At 39.1% G+C, this 21,681-nt stretch overlaps 1 protein-coding gene across 3 annotated transcripts in view; it reads right to left on the reverse strand.

Moving 5' to 3' along the window:
• The window catches only part of ERC2 (ELKS/RAB6-interacting/CAST family member 2), an 804,554-nt gene that overhangs the window by 706,809 nt on the left and 76,064 nt on the right, over window positions 1-21,681 (reverse strand). For 2 of the 3 annotated variants that reach the window (XM_075183252.1, XM_075183254.1), the window contains exons 4-5: window positions 16,582-16,605; window positions 8,491-8,907 (exon numbers count right to left, since the gene is read on the reverse strand). In XM_075183252.1, the coding sequence (XP_075039353.1) occupies window positions 8,491-8,907; window positions 16,582-16,605 (441 nt within the window). The remainder of the gene's footprint in view (window positions 1-8,490; window positions 8,908-16,581; window positions 16,606-21,681) is intronic. The other variant, XM_075183253.1, reaches the window with a different exon arrangement.

Raw genomic sequence — 21,681 nt, forward strand, 5'->3', positions numbered from 1 at the left:
TGGCTGCCTGCTATTCTCCTGGGGGGGATGCGCCCGATCTGATCGATGCCGGCGGGCCCCCCAGCTGCCCGAGGCCCCTGGGCTGTAGCCCCTTTAGCCCTATTGTTAATCCGGCTCTGAGCCCACCAAATAGCTGCCTTAGCACTACTCAAGGAATATGGGAATTATAGTTGCCATACAACAACTACTGTATAGGAGTGTAATATACTGTAGTAAGCATATCATAGATGTATTCTGGACATTGATGCTAAGCAGGGACATTTACGGTTGTTCTGTCTTCAAAAGCCTCAATAAAACAGTCTGGAAAAGTGAATTAAAAATGTCAAATATGTAAATAATCTTCTCTTAAGAAGATTAACAGGTTCTGCTACAGGATAAAATCGATTTAAGCATTATGCGAAATGCAATAATTATAATATAAAAAAGCTTTCAGACATACACTACTTTTGCTTTTAATTTATACCTCATTCATTATACTGCATTTTATAATTCTTTAATAAGTACAGTAAACATAAGGTAGCCAATTACGTAGATGAAGCACAATAAGGTTTTAAAAAAAAACATGTCTGCAGAGGATTCATTAAGTTAATTACGATACTCCAGGGCATGGCGATTATGTTGGCCTTTTCTTTTTACATTTAGAATGCCTGCTGAGATCATAATCCCACTTTAAAGGTATAAGGTGACTGAAATGTACACGCAAAAGTGTTAATGAAACAAAAGAAACTTTATAAACATTTTTTTCCAAGGCAGACAAAAATGAGGGATGGCTGGTAATAAAATGTGTAAAAATAATTCAGAGCACAATATGCAGTCATGAATATGGTCTCCAGAACTCAATCGAGCGTCTCACATATGTCAGGCATATCTGAATACACAGTCATCAAAGATGGAGGAAAACGGTATGGGTGTAAAAGGTACATAAATTAAATCTTTATTTTGCAGATTGTCTTGCAAGGCTGCAGGAAGGCGTCAGGCCTTACAATGGTCACTGGCAATTTGCCAGATACAACGTGAGCGAAAATTCTACATTGCTTTGTGGTAAAAAAAAAAAAAAAAACCTCTGAAATCTTTTTCAAAATGCTTTTATAGTTCAATACTGCAAAGGTAAATGGTCAGAATAAGACAATTTACCTCACCATCAAGGAAAAGAGCTGCTTCATTTACAACTGCAGGAACTATTCATATAACCTTGTTTTCTAACATTGTGCCTGGGTCTGTGCATAGAGCATGATTGGGTTTATGCTATAGACAGACATGGGCTACATCAACCAGACTGAGGCAAAGTTGCTTTGCTTAGAGACCCTATTACAAGTAGACCCACACAGGATAAAAGATGGCCACAATCCGTGGTTGTATTCCAGGCCGGCTGAGATTCTTGGTTCTAATACAATTGGACAGTAATCCTGACACTGGTACTAGCACCGAGCAGCAGTACAAGCCTGTTTCTGGTCAACTTGATAAAACCTGTTTACCTTACTTGAATTTAACGGAAATCTTTCGGTCTCTCTAAAGTTCGAGGATATATTATGAATTCGGAAAGTTTTAGGGCTAGATTTAATAAACAGCGGGTTTGAAAAAAATGGAGATGTTGCCTATAGCAACCAATCAGATTATAGCTATAATTTCTTTAGTACATTCTACAAAATGACAGCTAGAATCTGATTGGTTGCTATAGGCAACATCTCCACTTTTTCAAACCCGCAGTTTAGCAAATATACCCCATAATGGCATATGTTCAGCTGTTGTCTAGATTACCTTTAGGATTTAAAATTGTGGGAGTTATGGTTTCCGGTATTACAAACGCACCCTACTTTCCCATCTACACACGCAAATAAAAAGGGGAGCCTTATGCCATGAAAATCAATTACAAGTAGATGTATTGCTCTCCGCAATCAGTCACAAGCAACTAAACTCCACAGAAGTATATGGAGAAGTTGTATTATTGTGCAAAGGGCTATTAATCAACATCCAAGTCTATCTAAAACACATTTCCAATGCACAATGCAACAAAACTGTATATAGTTGCATATCCCTCAACAGATATAGGAGTCCATGGTATTCATCACTGAACAGTAGAATTAATTTGGACCATGGGAGGAAACAGGAGCACCCAGAGGAAAACCACACAGGCAAACTGTGTAGCTTGCACAGTGATGAAACCAAGGCTACAGCACTGCAAGCTAGCGATGTCATTCACTATGCCACAGTGCCTTTCAAAACTTATCTTAAGTTAAATAGAGCACATCTAGATATATGATCAGTAGTGATGTGGCAAAAGGACTAAACGCTAAAATAAAATATGCAGAAGTATTGTTTCAAGGAAAAACATTATAAAACATTATCTACTGAACTTGCAAATAGAAAAAGGCTGTGTTAAAACTTTGCATTACAGTGGAGGAAATATTAATTTTTCTTTCTTGCCAATCACTGGCCAGTTAAACTAGTTACTTGTAGAGAGACAGACAGCAAGATAGGTGATCGCTTAATATTGCTCGGTACTAGCTTGTCGGCAACAATAGCTGGCAATGTCTCTGTCTCGCACAATCAGGGGGTGTGACATCAGTATATGAATACAATTGGCTGGCTGAAGCATTTCGTTTCAGTGTCAAAATTCTTCCATAAGTGTCTGCATTGAGAACATCTAAAGGAGCCTCATTAACATGTGCTATGCACTAACATGTATATCATGGAACATATGTCACGCATAAGCAAAGCCACTTTGCGATAGTGACCGGAGAGGAGAGACAGACAACGGGAGTTTTAAGGTAAGTGATGTCATCGCCGGGACAGCCTCCTATTGGATGTGATGTCCTGGGATGATTTTTTTTTAATAAATGGTTATGAAAAATCATCTGTCATTGTTGCGATGACTGATGATAATTAACGGGGCAAAATCCTATTAATTAATAAATAGGCTCCATAGTCTTCCAATGCAGCTACTTGGGTGCCTTCACAATCTACTCTCTCTTTGCAAATGCAACATGTGGCCCGCACGATGAACAAATTACCGTGTCTGACCCCTAAAAACTCAGCTATGGAACCACAAAAAAAGAAATATCTTACGGTGCATTCCCTTCTCACAAACCAGTTACATGAAATAACTAAAAATGAATCAATCAGGACAATAAAAATAATCATATTAATATTTGGCCCAGTCTTATCTACTATCAAACAATACGATTAATTAATTGTAGCTGGCCAAGTAAAACACGAGGAAAATAATGTAACAGAAGAAAAAAGGCACCTAATCAAACATGTCTGGGGGGCACTTGCTAGACCCTTTACGAGAGCCTAGTGTTGATAAAGCATTTCCCCAGTAAATTAGTGCTGGCTTCAGTATGAAGCACTTACAGTAAACACAGAGGCTGAGAGGCATGTGTTTTATCTGCGCACAGAGGTGGATCTGCTCCGTCAGCAAGCTTCGCAAGAAAATATCCTATAACAAGTTCACCCAGGCAGTTCCCAGCTCTGTCATTCCACGTTCCTAGTGCCAATGAGTATCCACTGTTAGGTCACCCAAATTCCTCAAATAGAGAAGCATTAAAGTTGTTCTAGAGCTGTCAGAATAACATATGTCTTCCTCGGTATCAATATTTGAATACCTTAAAACACGGGGCTTCAGAAAACGCTATCACAAAACAATTTCAAACTGTGTATAAAATGCTACATGAATTTTAAATTTGTCTTAAGTAGAGGTTCAGCTGTCATTGCCTAAGGCAAGCACTTTGATAGCAATAATAAAAATACTGGATGGTTCTTTGGGTAAACTTTGTGTGGTCAGAGTATTTAAAAAAAAAAAAAAAAATGTTGTAAGACCAAACATCTGTACTAGATTTCCACATGATAAAAACTCTGTATTCCCTTAAGTTAGCCCACAGTTATGTAGAAAGATCTAATGTTTATTTGAAAAGTTAAAAAAAAAAGATCATCCGCTGAGAAAACATAAATACTGGGGACAAAATGAGACGTTCCGGAAACTCAAACGAAAGGCCGGAGGTTCTTAGACTTATCCAGGAGCTAGAAAGAGCAGCTAAAGCAAATATTCAAAAGGTCCAGCTCCGTGTTTGTGGAGTCGCACTTGTAAAATGCCCTTGTGAACATTGGGCAGGGCCGGGGTGGCATAGAATCAAACACTGCTGGAAAATCCAACACAGCCAAGAGTGTGCATGTTACTGAGCAGATTTAAGGAGGGGCGGGAGGATTGCTAAGGGACTTTTCCTCTCCGCTCTGCCGCAAGAGCTGGTAAAAATAAAGGTAAGGGTTAATTCAAGCTGCCTGTACTGCCGCTGGGCTGAAGTCTCCAGGTACAGATATAGGCTGTTGAAACTTATAACAAATCATCATCAATTTATATAGCGCCACTTATTTCGCAGCACTGTACAGAGAACTCATTCACATCAGTCCCCGCCCCTTTGGAGCTTACAGTCTAAATTCCCTAATATAGACACACACTCACGCACAGACAGACATACAGAGAGGGAGACAGACAGGAAGAGACTAGGGTCAATTTAGATAGCAGCCAATTAACCTACCAGTATGTTTTTTTTGGAGTGTGGGAGGAAACTGAAGCACCCGGAGGAAACCCACGCAAACACGGGGAGAGCATACAAACTCCACACGGATAAGGCCATGGTTGGGAATCAAACTCATGACCCCAGTGACGTGAGGCAGAAGTGCTAACCACTAGGCCACTGTGCTGGTAACGCTTGATTGGGTGCCCTTGGCCAACACGACATTCGTTGCTACCTTAACAACAGTATAATCCAGTCTATTCTGAAAGTTACTCCAGGCAATATCAGTGACCCAACTGTTCATCTGTGACTGACTGAAGGATAGTTTCAGGAGCTGAGAGCTGGTCCACAGGTAACCAAGTAACGCTACGTGTTTGCTATGGGTTAGAGCACTTTTCTTTACCAAAACGGTTTTCAAACATGTCCCCACTTGACTCTCTTTTGAACCAAGTGTACTTTAATTGATTTTAAGACTAAGATACAACAGTGATGGCCAACATGCGGCCCACCGAGCCATCACCTGCGGCCTCCAGCTCCTTTCAGCGTTGTCAGATTTATTTATTATAGTGTTTGTTTAAAATGTCTGCTGATATGTTATTACAGATATGTCTCTTTCTTTGACTGAATGTATTGTTTTAACTTATTACTGAGATTAAGGATAATGTGCGGCCCCCGATCTCAGTAATAAGTTGTCTAAAAAGGTTAGAGGGCGGCAACATGCAGCCCCCCGTAGTGTGTCAGGATGCTCGTCACTCAGACACAAGGTTCAGATTATCCACATGCAAAAACAAATAAACAGTATAAATACATAACCTACATGTTATAAATTAGGTCACAATATAGAATATTTTAATAAATATACTTAGAGAAAAATAAATAAAAATAAAATGTATATTGTAAAGTAAGTGCAATTGCAGGGGGTAAATGTACCAAGCTTAGAGTTTTTCGGCGAGTTTTGAAAAGTGGGGATGTTGCCTGTAGCAACCAATCAGATTCTAGCTGTCATTTTGTAGAATGTATTAAATGAACGATAGCTAGAATCTGATTGGTTTTTCAGACCCGCCGAAAAACTCTCAGCTTAATACATTTACGCCCAGGTAATTTACAGTTTATATAAAAATATGTGTTTATAACTGTATAGTTTTATATATTTAGACAAAAAGAATATAATGATGTGTCTCCCTTCTGGGACCTCCTGAGATAATGGTGCCGAGTGTGGGGGTGTCGCTGGATGAATCGCAATGCCATGGGATAATCAAGCCCCGCCACCACCCACTTCACTAGGGAAGTGGGTGGGATGTGGAGAGTGCACTGCTCTCAGAACTCCCCTTCTGTAAATTTGAGAACCTCCCAGGCATTCCGGAAGAGTAGATAACTATACTATGTAAGGGCCGGGAGCTTAGTTATCTGGTTACGGAAAATGTACATCTTTTTATTTGTGAATGTTATTAAATGACTTTTTATACTAGATTACATGTATTTAGACACAGTGGGTCTGAGTCATTAAAGAGAGCAAACTATAAAAAAGGTGTAACTTTGCACCTAGGAAAAACCATGTTGCATTGGAGGGGGAGGTAAATTTATGTGGGGATAACATTATTGTTGGGGTAGGGCATGTCCTAGATCAACTTTAAGTTTAAATTTTCAGTGTAAAAATAAAACTATCAAGTATTTGTGTGCTACATGAAAAAACAGACAGTATTTAACTTACGTGCAAAATAATAAAACTAATTTGCACCCCTTGCATTGTAACATGGTTTGTCCCGGAGAGCATCTACTCCTTTTTTTTTTGCCTTACTTTCCTTAATGACTCAGACCCATTGACCTTTAACCTTATAACAAATGAGAAATATGTAAACCAAATTCTATGTTTATATGTTAACAAGCACAGAGGCCAAAATAATTGGGATTTCATATATTTTATAACCGAATACTGTAAAAACCAACTTCTAAGACGAAAAATAGGTTATGTACTTTTTTTTTTTTTTGGTGGAAAAATGTTAACCTCATTTTCTGTTTCAAGTTACAGAAAGTTAACTCTGCATTCCTTCCAGTCTTTAATTCCAAACATGTTCAAGAGTTCAGATCATTGCTCATGTTGCGGAGCAAAAGAAACAGGTGCCGCTTAACGAGGTATGCAGTAACCTCAGACTAATTTAAGCAATATAGCTTTCAGTATTTAAAGACGTTCATCCTATCACAGAAAAAAAAACATTTCAATGGGAACAATCAATCAAAAATCGATGTTTAAAAAATTGTCCTTATATTGTTTTATTTATAATACTTCTATATATAAGACTAGATTAAATAACTGAATAAAAACATGAGTAATTAAATGCTGTTTTGATATTTTTTCAGCATTAAGCCTTCCTTTCATTTTTAATACAAAATAGATAAAACCAGCAAGCAGGACATCAGCTGGACATAAAGAGATAAATGTATCAAGCTGCGGATTTGAAAAAGTGAAGATGTTGCCTATAGCAGCCAATCAGATTCTAGCTGTAATTTTGTAGAATGTATAAATAAATGGTAGCTAGAATCTAATTGGTTGCTATAGGAAACATCATAAAAGTCTCATAAATGCTTTTCTAATTACAGATATAGAGCAGAGATGAGGAGACCTCTGCCTTCTGTGAGTATAACCGGTTAGTGGGAGGAGTCTACATAAAATTTACATACATGGGGGGAATTGAATTCTGCGTGATGTTCGGCTGTGGGCATTTCCAGGTACTACGGAACTCAAACATTGCAGATTTTCCTGCCCACCTCTATGGGGTGTGAGGCAAAATCGAGTGCCGCAGACAACTGAATTCCCCCCAATGTGTCATGCATTAATTGTTCTTCTAAGGATTCATATTGATTTATTATATTTTTATTGAAAGCACTTCTCAATACTGTTTACACACATTTATCTGCAGAAAGTCTACCTATAGTCTTGTACGATTCAATACCTAGTAGCCGCTCTTTAGCAGAGTCTTTAGTTTCTGTACTTGTATTTTTTTTTACTAACCTCTCTGGAAATTTGTAGAACATTGTCATTTCCCACTTACCCCTTCACAGTAACATATATTGGTATATTCTGTAGCACATAAAGGAGCAGATTCGATTTCATGCGCTGTTCTTTAGAACAACACAGGGTGCTCATCATTACCGTTAATACGGTAATAGATGTGCATTATTACAGTTAGTACGGTAACAGATGTGCATTATTAGCGTTACTATGGTAATAGATGTGCATTATTAGTTAGAACGGTAACAGATGTGCATTATTAGCGCTACTATGGTAATAGATGTGCATTATAACCGTTACTATGGTAATAGATGTGCATCATTACCGTTAATATGGTAATAGATGTGCTTTATTACCGTTACTATGGTAATAGATGTGCATCATTACCGTTAATACGACAATAGATGTGCATTATTACCGTTACTATGGTAATAGATGTGCATCATTACCGTTAATACGGTAATAGATGTGCATTATTACCGTTACTATGGTAATAGATGTGCCCTATTACCGTTAGTACGGTAATTTCAAAGCTGATTATTGCTCGCCGTTCTGTGAGCCGTGAACAAAAATCTGCATTAAAATTATTGATACTAACAGTTATGATGTGCGGACCGAGGGGAGTTGAATCTGCCCCTTAATGCTTAGAATCCTGAAACAGACCCAATATTGTATTAAACTGATGTTCCCTTCTTGTAGACATCTGTAATTCTTAAGGGAACGCTATTCCTGCCAATAATTTCTTATATAAAATCCATTCCTGTCCATTCATCCTCAGTTTTTATAAAAAAAAAAAAAAAGTTACATAGTATTATACAGCTATATGAAATTAGATGGAAGTAGAACATATCTATATGGTTTATGGTAAAATGCTTTAACATGACTCCATGATCTTAAAGATGATTTCTTAAAGTAGGAAGGGGGATACTTCATAAAGGTAAATTCTGCCATAAGAAATCTCCTTACCTCTCTTAGATGAATGTTTTCTTTGTCCTTTTGGTCTAGAAGCACTTCTAAATGATTAAGTTGTGATTCTGCCTCTACAATTCTTCGGGTTTTCTCATTCTCTTCCTCCATTCCCTTCGAGGGCAACCCTTTACTTTGCAGCATCTCAAGAAGCTTTTTGATGGACTCATCTCTGGCACTTAGTGTCTGTTTTTGTGTTTCTATCCTCAATTCCATCTCTTCTAGAGTCTTTCTGAGAAGGAAAAGTTCTTTGGCTTGCCGGTCATGTTCCGCCTGAAGCCTTCGGAAGTTTTCCTCTGTGAGTTCAATGGTGTAATGTTCCGCACCTCGGTTCCCACTCTCCTGTTGGAGAAGATGGTTGAGGTCCCTCTGAGTGCGCAGCTCATCCTGAAGGGCCTGGATGGTCAACTGCAAGTGCTAGAACACAGATGGAAAGGTCAGAAGGAATGAAGGTACTATGCCGTAAACAAATACTACTAACTAGACATACAAAACTATTTGTTGTTACATTAAGAAATGTATAGATATATATACAACAACTATCAGAATAGAGGAACACAGTAACATATTTAGTGATCTATTCACAGTCTTAAAAAAAACTGTGGTCTACTGTGGCATTACTACCTTATTTTTGTGCCCATTGTGATGCGATGCCCAAATTTAACAAGGGCCACGTCTTTCAGAAGAGATACACAGAAACCTAGCTTTAGATATGTCATTATCATTTTGGTTTCTGGGCTTTGCTAGGGCTCACATTTAACATGCAAAACTGCAAAATGGATGAAAGACACTTTTATGGAAGAGCCAGGGGCAAACATTTTGGCAAAATAAAACAATTTAAAATGATGTTAGCCAATGGTGAAAAAGAGGCGGATTTACTTGAACAATATATGTTAAAAAAAAAAGAAACTACATGCAAAATAATAAGGGGTCATTTTTTTATATTTAGCCGAAAGCCAGGTGCAGATTTATTAGGGAACTGTTCCTCTTCCCCTTTCCCTTCACCAAAGAACTAGGGCCATACAGGGGTGCTCTCTAGTCTCTCGCAGATCAGCTTCCATTCTTGGAGTCTATGTGAGTAGACATAGAACATTCCTGCACTGCACTGCATCTTAGGTGGTTGAGAGGTTGGGACAACACAGGGAGGTAAATGTATCAAGCTGCAAGTTTCCTCCAGGTTTGAAAAGTGGAGATGTTGCCTATAGCAACCAATCAGATTCTAGTTGTCATTTTGTAGAATGTACTAAATAAATTATACTTAGAATCTGATTGGTTGCTATAGGCAACATCTCCACTTTTTCAAACCCGACGGAAACTCGCAGCTTGATACATTTATCCCAGGGAAGGGAAAAACATTTAAGGCTGTAATTTACACCTATAAGAGCAATGACTTCAGTTAGTGCAATAACCCTTCTTACTGACAGTTTTATGCTATGTTTAATGATATAATAATTATATATGGAATAATCTATCCCACACTTTAATCGTAAGGATATTAGAGAAATTCCGTGACAGTAAAGTGGCACAAGGCTGCAGGCTGAATGCTTTTATACAGGTCAAGGATCCAAGGTATTTTCTCATATCAGTAATACTTTATAGTATTATTTCTTGTAACACAACATACAAATGTAAAATAAATATTTAATAAAAAAAGTGTTTTATTTATTTTATATACATAGATAAGAAAAAGTTGTCATAATAAAAAGTTAAATGATAACATCAGAGCTCCCATTGACAGCAATGACACATGTTTATACAGATATTATTTACAGAGTTTTATTATAAGGGCGATTAATATATATTTAATATATGTTTATTTGCCTACTTTTACAGTAATCCCTTTTTAGGCTTGCATTATTTTGTACATTTTTGTTATAATTTGTTATGATATTTAGAGATGAATTTCTAATGTAAAAGGCTTTAACTACTGAATATAGGTTACTGTTTATAACCACATTCAACAGAAGATGCCAGGAAGTCAGTCCCGCACCCCCCCCCCCCTCCATCATACCAACTGGTGCAACTAAAACTGGGCTTTTGCAATCAGATGAACCGTCCCCTGAAGCACCATAATTTAGCTGCCTAAAAATGTATACTTTGAACCCTCCCAATACTCTTTAGTGTGTACCCACATAAACTTATTTACTAAAGTGTCATATTAATGCCATATGCTGTAATAGCATCCATCCTGTTAACGTCTTACTGCTTTGTGATGTGTACTGTTGGATGAGAGCCGGATTAATCTAATGGTCCCGGGCAGCTGGGGTACCCTAACAAATATTTTTATATAATACTGCCGATGATCCAGTCGGGGGCGGCCTCCCATTCATTCTAGGCAGGCGTAGCTAACAGCAAATCTGATGCTGTTAGCTGCTCTGCTGTCAGTGTGGCCATGGTGCACATCGTGCTGCTAGAGGAAAGGTCCCTTGAGACTATGACTCATAGTCACGCCAGATCTCCTCACTAACCAGCGCGCTGCCCACCGCACCCGCACAGACAGCGGGACAAGGAGAAAGAAGAGGAGCCTGCGGACTGTAGTGAGAGAAGAGGACCAGGTAAGTGCTGTATATATATATATATATATATATATATATATATATAGGGGGGGGGCTCAAAGTACCAGTACTGGTTGGATATTGTGAGTTTATTGTAGTTTATTTACATAGCACTATTCATATTACACAGTACTGTACAGAGAATAGTTGTCATTCACATCAGTACTTGCACCATTGGAGCAGTGTTCTCCCCAGCACCTATATCCCGGGTGCTCCACCCGGCTGTTTAACTTGGAGCCCAATAGAGTCCTATTATAATAGGATAATCAATGGTTTGTCCTATTATAATAAGCATTGTATGTGCATTGCAGCCAGCAGAGTGTGTTAGACCACTGACCACCAGTCTGACCAGTTCACGGAGGCAGGGGGTCAGCTGCCAGGCTAGAAAAAATTAATGTTTTTTTAAAAAAAAAAATGTGCCCAGTCCAGCCAACACGTGGGCAAACCCCTTTAGTCTTTATAAATAATATAGTTGTTGGCAAAAACCTCCAACATTTATTTTGCTTTAGTAGTATTATTGCGAACTATTACACTACGCCCACCCAGCTACGTCTTAATGCCACCTGGTTGGCAGCATTTTCTGTGGTGAACACTGTTGGAGCTTACAGTCTAAACACCCTACCACTCACAAACTAGAGCCCATTGTATCAGAAGCCAATTACCACATTTGTTTTTGGACTTTGGGGGGAAATGAAAGCAGCCAGATGAAACCCACGCTAACATGGGAGTAAAAATATAAACTAACATATAAACTCAACATAGATAGGGCCCTGGTCAGAATAGAACTCATGAACCCAGCTCTGTGAGGCAGCAATGCTAACCACTGTGCCCCTGGTATGAGTTGTGCTTTATGTCACTTTATACATAAATAATCTAAGCTGTAGCTGTTTTAACTGTAGGTATTTTATCACACTGATCTACAAATGTCTCTCTTAGGATGCTGGAAATGCCGTAAGATGATATTTTATGTTGCTCATCACTGCTATAGCTCCCGGGTATGAAAAATACTGTGAAAGCTTTAACCATCAGTCTTTTCAAGCTGGGATTGCATTTAAATGTGTGGTGGCATGTCCTAGAGTCCTCAATATGGAATATGATAGACAATAAAAGGAGACTGAAGAGGGACCGGTGTTCCGAAGGACAATGGTTAAACCACTCATAAACATTCCAACCCTGCGGTTTTCTCAGGAAGTTTATTTCACGGACGGTAAGTAAAGCCCACTGAGATTTTATAGGAAACATGTCCAAACATTTGTAACATCACTAGTAAAAAGTCACGCAGTGACCAATAAACTATTCATGTACAGTCATGTGGAAAACATCTTTACAATGGTGTCAGTGACACAAACTTTACGTGATCAATGCATAAATACACAGCATGAGAATGCTGCAGCCAATTAATGACTTATCATTGGGGTTTCATTTGTTTTTGTTTCGCAACATTCCAATACATAACCAGGAATGAATAATTAGAAATAAATAGTTAAATTTCAGGATTAATTATGCTGTCATAAGACAATTTTAAAATGAAGCTGAAGTGTAAGCTCTCCAGGGAGGGTTCTCTCTACCCTATGTCTCATGTTCGTCTACCTTGTACATGTCATGTCTTATGCTTTTTTATGATTATTTTTTATTTGGCTGTTTGTTTACCCACACACATGGAATACAGAGCTCTATCTGTGCCAGCTCTGTCTTGGCACATAACTGTCCATGTTGGTGTCGTTATGCTTAATTCATGAATCTATTATTATGTTTATTTTATTCACATGTCACATCTGTACGATGACTGTTCAGTGACACGGAATCTGTGTCGCCCTATAAATTCTGCTGCTGATTGACGATGACGATGGAAAGATCGTTTTATGGTACAGGACATGCTTAAACGTTTCACTGCCAGATCTCTGTGCCGTTTCTTTCACCTCATGTAGCCAAACCAGAATTTGCATGAAAGGCTTGCAGAGGATACAGTGGGAAAATATTTTGAATTAGTCTATCCTAGTGAATGTCACATTGGGGGGTTTTATTTGCAAAAGTAGCAATTTATTTTCTTACCATATTAGCATAAGTATATTTGCATTGTTTTTGGATTACAAAAAGGCCTGTTTTCTATCACTTGAAAGATAACTGAGGCACCAGACATTTAGGGGTATATTTACTAAACTGGGGGTTTGAAAAAGTGGAGATGTTGCCTATAGCAACCAGATTCTAGTTACCGTTTATTTAGTATATTCTACAAAATGACAGCTAGAATCTGATTGGTTGCTATAGGCAACATCTCCACTTTTTCAAACCTGCAGTTTAGTAAATATACTTCTTAGACTTTTTTATTTTAATTGTTATTATATGTACATTAATATAGGTTTGGTAGCATGTGTAGGCCATAATTAAATGCATATGCAAATTGTCTGTGTTTTTTTACCTTTTATTTATATTCCCAATAGAGAAAAAAAAAATATTTGTGTTACAACAGCATGTGTTAACATGCTATAACATAGGTTTGGATGTTAGTGGCAGCAGTCAAAGTGTATATTATAGCATGTCAACACTTGCTTTAATACTAGGGGCCAATTCAATCCAAAAACATACTAGTAAGTATGTGTGTTTGTGTGGTAGAAAACTTAGACTGTAAGCTCCAAAGGAGATAGAGACTGACAAGGAAGATTAAATATTGTCTGTAAAGTGCTGCCAAATATTGTGCAGCAATATAAATATAGATTAACAATAAGTTGCTCCTGTTTCCCAGCGTAATCTAATAAATACTACTATGTCTGTGATCAGGAAACACTTGGATGTATCCGACCTAGATGCCTTCCGCTCCCAATTTCTTAATGACTGTCACTAAAAGGAGAGACTAACATGATGCAGAATCTATGCCCAGGAGTGGGGTTGACGTTGATTCTACTTATATAGATTAGAGGAACACTATTAAAGATACAATATATGGAGTATAAAACTATAGATAACAGAAGTTAGCAATCTATCATCTTACAAGAATATACAGTACTATATTATTTTAGGGTCATCCCCTGACCCTAAATCAGTGGCCAATGGTTTTATATTCCGACAGATTAAATGCAATCTTATTTTGATTGTTTAGGATAGAGACACACACGGTTCAATGGTCAATCAATTTGGTCACATAGGCCATATAGCCGGACAGAATGTTCAGCCAAGGAACATGATCACTATCTAATTTGGCCACATTAATTGGTGACCATAGTGCACGAAACTGGATAAAATATGTGTCATTTTGATAGGGTAGTTAAAGGGCATAATGGTCATTTTTGGCCCCATGCTTTGATATATGGAAAATTGTACAAAAAATATAGCAGCGTGTGTGGCCAGACTGTGACTAAGGTTTTCACAAGATATCAACACACTAACGAAAATGACCTGCAGGATTAAATAGCAGCTGCAGAGCTGATAATGAGGCCAAGCAGCCAGGAACTGTCCATGATCAGGAATCGAGGTTTCAACCCGGATTGTACAAATCTTATCAAAGGGGAAGTTCAGGATAAATAGAACTGCAAATTCTTGTAATATTGTAACAAGTAAATGGAATGTATGGGGATGTATACATGTATAAATGTGGATATTATTTTAGCTTGATGACATTTATTCCACAAATAGTTAACTTTTCCTGAGTATCGGCATACCAAATGTGTGTACAATATGCAACGTGTGATGTTGTTATAAGGCTGAGAAATAAGGATAGATTTATTTTTTATTATTAATTATTGTTTGACTTTTTAAAATTGTACTTAATTTTTTTGTTTTTACTATTTATGCAGGAAGATTGTCTCGGGGATAACTTCTAGACACCACTGATAGATTCAGTGTGACCTAGATCTAACAGCAGTTGGCATATCAGACACTGAATCTATCAGTGCTGACCGGTACGGGGGGATCTAAGATAGTTTATAGACTCCCCTTGCAACAGCAAGACCTTCCCTATTCTGGGGAAATCTCTGAAGATGTTACCACTGTGACTTCAATATTTTTAAAACTAATAGACCTAAAAGTAGATTTATTTAACCTTCTAAAAAGGAACCGTGGATGTGTTGCCATAGCAACCAATCAGATTCTAGTTATTATTTATCTAGCACATACTAGAACTTGAGCACTAGAATCTAATAGGTTGCTATGGGCAACACCTCCACCTTTCCTTTTAAGGTTTAATAAAACTTCCCCCTAGTGCAGTGGTTACCAAACTGTGCGCCGTGGCTCACTAGGGTGCCACGGCGATCTCACGGGGTGAGGTAAGCACGGCGGGGGGACTACTTGGTAATTATTTTGGCTTAGGGTCATACTTGTCAACATTTAATATTTTTCTTCTGGGAGCTGCAAGTAGGAGGTGGGCGTGTAGGGGGCGGGGCCCCAAAATCGCGTCATTTTAGACCCGCCCCCGTGACGTAATGACGCAAATCACGGCATTCCCGGTGAATCGCAGCGTTTGAACCGAATTCTGCCCACTTCACTAGGAAGTGGGCAGATCAGGGAGATTGCCACACTCTCCCGGGAGTCCGAGAGACTCACGCGAAATGCGGGAGTCTCCCGGACGTTCCGGGAGAGTTGGAAAGTATGCTTAAGGTTGCCTTGAAAAAATTATGGAGACCTTAAGAGTGCCTCAAAATGAGAACGTTTGGGATCCACTGCCCTAGTGGAAATCAGATCTGGTGGCCTAAAAAAACAACTGCGATCAGATCCAGTAGGTCAGCATGGGTCTATAAGTGCTGTCATTAATTAGAGGCCTAATATAGGTATCCCCTGCATTTAACTGGGACCGCCTTCCAGTAGAGAATGCATAGAGTCGTCACACAAAACTTTCACAGGCTCACCCTTTAAACATGCTGAAGTGCTAGTTTTGCTGGTAGTAACGGCATCATAGAGACACGAGGCAAATACTTGGTACATGGGACTTGCTTTATCTTATATTCCTCATGAAGGAATATTGTCTGAATGCTACATGAACCTATCAGCGGCAGTTAGGACTTTATTCTCCAAATAATAACTGCATGAATATTGATGATAACACCTGACAAACCTGCAGTATTCCTTATAATACATACATTTTCCTAATGAATACTAAAGTGAAAACATCAAAACTCACCGATTATAAGCAATGACATCAGAACTCATTGTTTAAGCAGATATTATTTATAGTTTACATATATATCTGCAGAACTATATTATGATTAGACTATACTGCTCAGGTGACAGCAAAAGTACATATGACGAATGAAATGGGTCATAACAGAAACGTAAAATGGCAGAATCATTTTGTTTGCAGTCTGAAGTTTGCTCAAGAATAAGGAAATATGATCATAATATAATTTAAAAAAATGATTGCCCCTTCATCTTACATAAACATTTCTTCAATTCAAATTTCACCAGGAACATTTTGCAGTTATTGAATTTCACCACTAGGTGCTGCTGCAGTCACTGGGATATCTATATAACACATAACATAACAACTACGGGAAAGCAGCAGCCGTTTTATGTGGAAAAACAGAATCATTGTTAAGAAAAGACAAACCTTTGTTTTCCTGGAATCCAAAAACTGAACGGCATGGCAAATAAAAAAATGAAGCAAAATCAACACAAAAGCAGATCAAATGTGAGCAAAAATATACAACTAAAGGGACAAGAGAATTGTCAGATACATCCCTGTCACATCCCGAGTGGAGCTGTGCAGAGCGGACACAAGACACATCGAATAAATTTACTTAGACAAGCATACATGAAATGATGAGACATTAGCAACTAAATAGAATGTGACATAGCGCTTCAAGGATGGATGCACAACATAACACATTGCATTTTAATTGTATACCGTATATATATATATATATATATATATATATATATATATATATATATATATATATATATATTGTACATATATATGACTATCTTGAAAATGGGCCTTCATTATTAAGCAGGCTTTCTATTACCATTTAATTCTATACAGGTCAGATTCATTTGATTCACAAAAACACTGCATTTCTTAGATCTATGCAATCTTAACATAAACTCATTTTGTAAACCAAGAGCTCGGCCTATAAATATACAATATACACCATGTGCAATATAATTATAGTACAGATTGGTCTGTCCGCTGCATTGTGACATCAGAGCACCACATAGGTTGATCACTGACCTGCAGCAGATAGATTAGTTCAGGTGAGAAGTCACAAACGTCATCACTGAATAACCAGCTACATAAGATGAGTGACCCTCTCTGACATCACAACTGCTGAGGAAGTATTATTTGGTGATTGACATGATGAAAGCAATAAGATAACAATTTACGTTGCTATAGTAAGAAGAGCATTCACATTTGTTGCAAGTTGTGATATCTTTCACTAGACTGATTTCTTTGATGGAACAATCATGTCTGGAACTTTTAAAACCCCCAGATGTTTTCATTTTATATGGTACCTATAGACCTGTCTGCTTTAGGAATAACTCTTAAATGAAATATCCTCTCAAATATGTTTTATTTAAATTCATGCCCTTCAACTGATGATCTGCAAATTTCTATTAATTTTCCTTCTCTGTTTAGGACTTTACTGCACACGCTTTGGCTTTACAAATGTTCAGAAGCGCAGAGAAGGAGACCTAAGGAGGGTGGATTAGCACAGGGCCCCCCTTGTCCACAGTGGCAGAACATGGCATCACCAGTATCATGCTCTGCCCCTACGGGCAAGCCTTTATAGCATACAGTTCAAAATATAAGGTGCTCATTGAGTGCCTACCTTATCTTTTGAACTGTTATATAAGGGTGGGACCCCCCGTGGGACCCCCCCCCCCCCCAACTGGTAGAGCTGTTCTTGCAACCAAGAAGGAGTGCAGTCCCTTGATCTGTAATATTTATAGCGTACAACAAGAATTTTTGTAGCATTAAGGATTTTGCAGAGAACTACAACATTGTTGCAACAATGTAAAAAAAAAAAGTTACAATAGCATTGGCTGCCTGCCAAGTTCTACTGTAGTGAATAGGAAAGGGAGGGGGGATGTAAGAGTTCTAACTGCAATTTGTTCAAACAGAATTAATACATGTAGCTGGACTATCTATCCAGGTCAGAAGTCTGTTTAAAAAAAAAATCTACTTGTTTTTCCACCACAAGTCACAAGTATTTTTTTGTTTAGAATTTGCTAATCACCATCAGGGGTGGATACAATCATCATCATCATCACCATTTATTTATATAGCACCACTAATTCCGCAGCGCTGTACAGAGAACTCACTCACATCAGTCCCTGCCCCATAGGAGCTTATAGTCTAAATTCCCTAACATACACAGACTAGGGGCAATTTTGATAGCAGCCAAATAACCTACTAGCATGTTTTTGGAGTGTGGGAGGAAACCCACGCAAACACGGGGAGAACATACAAACTCCACACAGATAAGGACATGGTCGGGAATTGAACTCATTACCCCAGCGCTGCGAGGCAGAAGTGCTAACCACTTAGCCACTGTGCCCGTACCATCCTTGGGAGCCAGGCAGTTGTGATTATGGTGGGGATGAATAGTGCTCCACCTCTATCCACACCGAACTGCATTAATAGCCTCCCTACGGATCACACAGTCACACCCTTAGAAGTAGTCTGGGGGAGAGGAATTTGGACCATCACACCTCTAACTGCTTTGCATGCAACCAAAAGGTCTCCAAAATGCTGTCGCACTGCAAGCCATTTTACTGTTTGCTAATATTCCTCACCTGAATCACAAACTTACTGCAGTAGCTTCTTTATCTGAGAGGTGTTTATAATACCAAATAATTAATGCCAACCCTGATCTGAGAAGAGAAAACATCACAGTGCGAAATAGTTCAGTTTGTCAGATCCGCGTGTGTGATGCCAACTTTCTCGGCAATTTGCCTGTGGGATCCCTTGCTCATTTACAAAGTGTCTCTTTTCCCAAGTGTGACATCCCAGGAGAGGAGCAGAACAAGCATAACGCGGGGGCACAATGCCCGCAACCAGGGTGTGCACGCCCGCTTTAGTAAATATTTACATGATCCTGGAGGCAAATTGCTGCACAGAGATCTGTTGTCCGTGACCGTTGTGATTTTCAATAGATTAAGCTTTCTCCCGTCCCTGAATTGCTGACACCAAACACATTTGCATACTGTCTTCACAGGCGGTGGACACAGCAGGGAGCCAGAGATAGAAAACAGCAAACTCAAAAACTACCTTTCTCTTGAAGATGTTCGCTGGAAAATGTATCTTCTGATTACATTGAAAATATATTATTGCAGAAGATTTGACAGATAATTTTAGTGTATTGTTCCTGTATTTGAAGGAATTGTACACAATGCGGCTGATGCAGAATAGGATGTATGCCAGTTTGCCATATCTTGCGTAAAATCACTATGTGCATGCCCTGAAAGTGGGTGCAAACATATGCACCTATGCAGACATAAGCAATTTAGGCACCCGTCTGCACCCTGGGGAGAAGGGACGGAGGAAGGGGCGTTGTAAAGTTGGCGAGTACAGGCGTATTTAGGTTTTGGGGATTTTTTTTAAAGTGATTTACGCTCATTACGCCAACAACTTTGCACCAGCCCCATATTGTGCTAATCCCTGTTTTTTTACTGAGAGGTTTAAAGGTTATCTAGAAATGTCTGTGCTAGACTGTGCACAGCAGATGGGAATGTATGCATCCTTATATGCAGGAAGATTACTACCTCTTTTCCTGCCCACACACCCGCATAGATTTGTCATTAGGTCACGCATCCACGCTATTTTCCCCACACCTCAGCTAGACCGACAGGAAAGCTTTTTTAGGAGACAAGAAGAATCAGTGGAAGAAGAAGCAAACAATGGATCTGTATTAAATAGTGAGCTCTGCAAGCATACATATTAGCACCAACACAGAAAGTAGGCAAATTCTATAGCTACACTATTTTTATACATTTATTCCTTATAGCTGCAACCACATAGACCAACCGAATGTCCAAGTGCAGGAAAGTTATAAGGTGGCACAGTCTTCAGCTACAAGACATTTGCGTTCCTGCACTCATGCTCATTTCAGAGGAGAGGGTCACCTCATCAATGAGTCAAAGCCCTAACTCCTTGTACATGCTGCTAAAAAAAAAGGAGGGTGGCAGGGGCATTGTGCTGGGAACGAGTTTGCTAACAGAAGGGGCATTACAAAGCCTTTCTGCTATATGTCATGTGACTGTGGTTACCATGGTGATCACATGACATTTAGTAACTGTAAATGATTAAAAGCATGCTGAACATAAAATGTAAGGAAAAATAACATCACCATGTGTCTTCTTACAGTAAAGCAGAGTGATTAATGTTGACAATATTGTTTATATGAAATTGAAGCTTTAATATCTACATTAGAGGAATACAATGGTAATATAAAAAAATATAGGGTTAGTGTTGCTTTAAAGGGGAGAGAGAATTCAGCATGGTAGAGGGCAGTACCCATCTTTTGCAGCCACGTAGGGCAATGAAAGCTCTCCCCTCCTCAAAAATCTCCCAGCCAATTCCTGCTAAAGCCAGCAATTTGTATTTAGGTGAAATATGTGTACAACTGCTTTAATAAGACAGTAGATTAATTACATTACACTGGCAGAAAACATTGGTATTGCCAAGCAGCGCTTTCAGCCCATCCATGTATGTCACTTTCTAATATAAACTTGATAATAAACGCAGGTGTTAAATTAAGATTTGATTATTTAACAGAAAATACTGGAAAAAGCAATTGGTAAAGCACCATCCAGTCAGTTATACGGAGCACCCTCCTGTCAGTTATACGGAGCATCCTCCAGTTAGTTACACAGAGCACCCTCCAGTCGGTTATACGGAGCATCCTCCAGTCAGTTACACAGTACCCTCTAGTCAGTTACACTGAGCACCCTCCTGTCAGTTATACAGAGCATCCTCCAGTCAGTTACACAGAGCACCCTCCAGTTAGTTATACTGAGCACCTCCAGTAAGTTATATGGAGCACCCACCAGTCAGTTATACAGAGCACCCTCCAGTCACACGGAGCACCCTCCAGTCAGTTACACAAAGCACCCACCAGTCAGTTATACTGAGCACCCTCCAGTCAGTTATACAGAGCACCCATTAGACAGTTATACGGAGCACCCTCCAGTCAGATATACAGAACACACTCCAGTCAGTTATACGGAGGACCCACCAGTCAGTTATACAGAGCACCCACCAGTCAGTTATACAGAGCTATCTCCTGTCAGTTATATGGAGCACCCACCAATCAGTTATACAGAGCTCTCTCCTGTTAGTTATACGGAGCACCCTCCAGTAAGATATACGGAGCACCCTCCAGTCAGTTATACGGAGCACCCACCATTCAGTTATAGGGAGCTCCGACCAGTCAGTTATAGGGAGCAAAGACCAGTCAGTTATACGGAGCTCCCTCCTGTCAGATATACAGAGCTCCCACCAGACAGTTATACGGAGCACCCACCAGTCAGTTATATGGAGCACCCACCGGTCAGTTATATGGAGCACCCACCGGTCAGTTATATGGAGCACCCACCAGTCAGTTATACGGAGCACAGACCAATCAGTTATACGGAGCACAGACCAGTCAGTCATACGGAGCACCCTCCTGTCAGTTATAAGGAGCACCCACCAATCAGTTATACG

Source organism: Mixophyes fleayi, chromosome 8 (genome assembly GCF_038048845.1).
Source record: "Mixophyes fleayi isolate aMixFle1 chromosome 8, aMixFle1.hap1, whole genome shotgun sequence".
NCBI lineage: Eukaryota > Metazoa > Chordata > Amphibia > Anura > Limnodynastidae > Mixophyes > Mixophyes fleayi.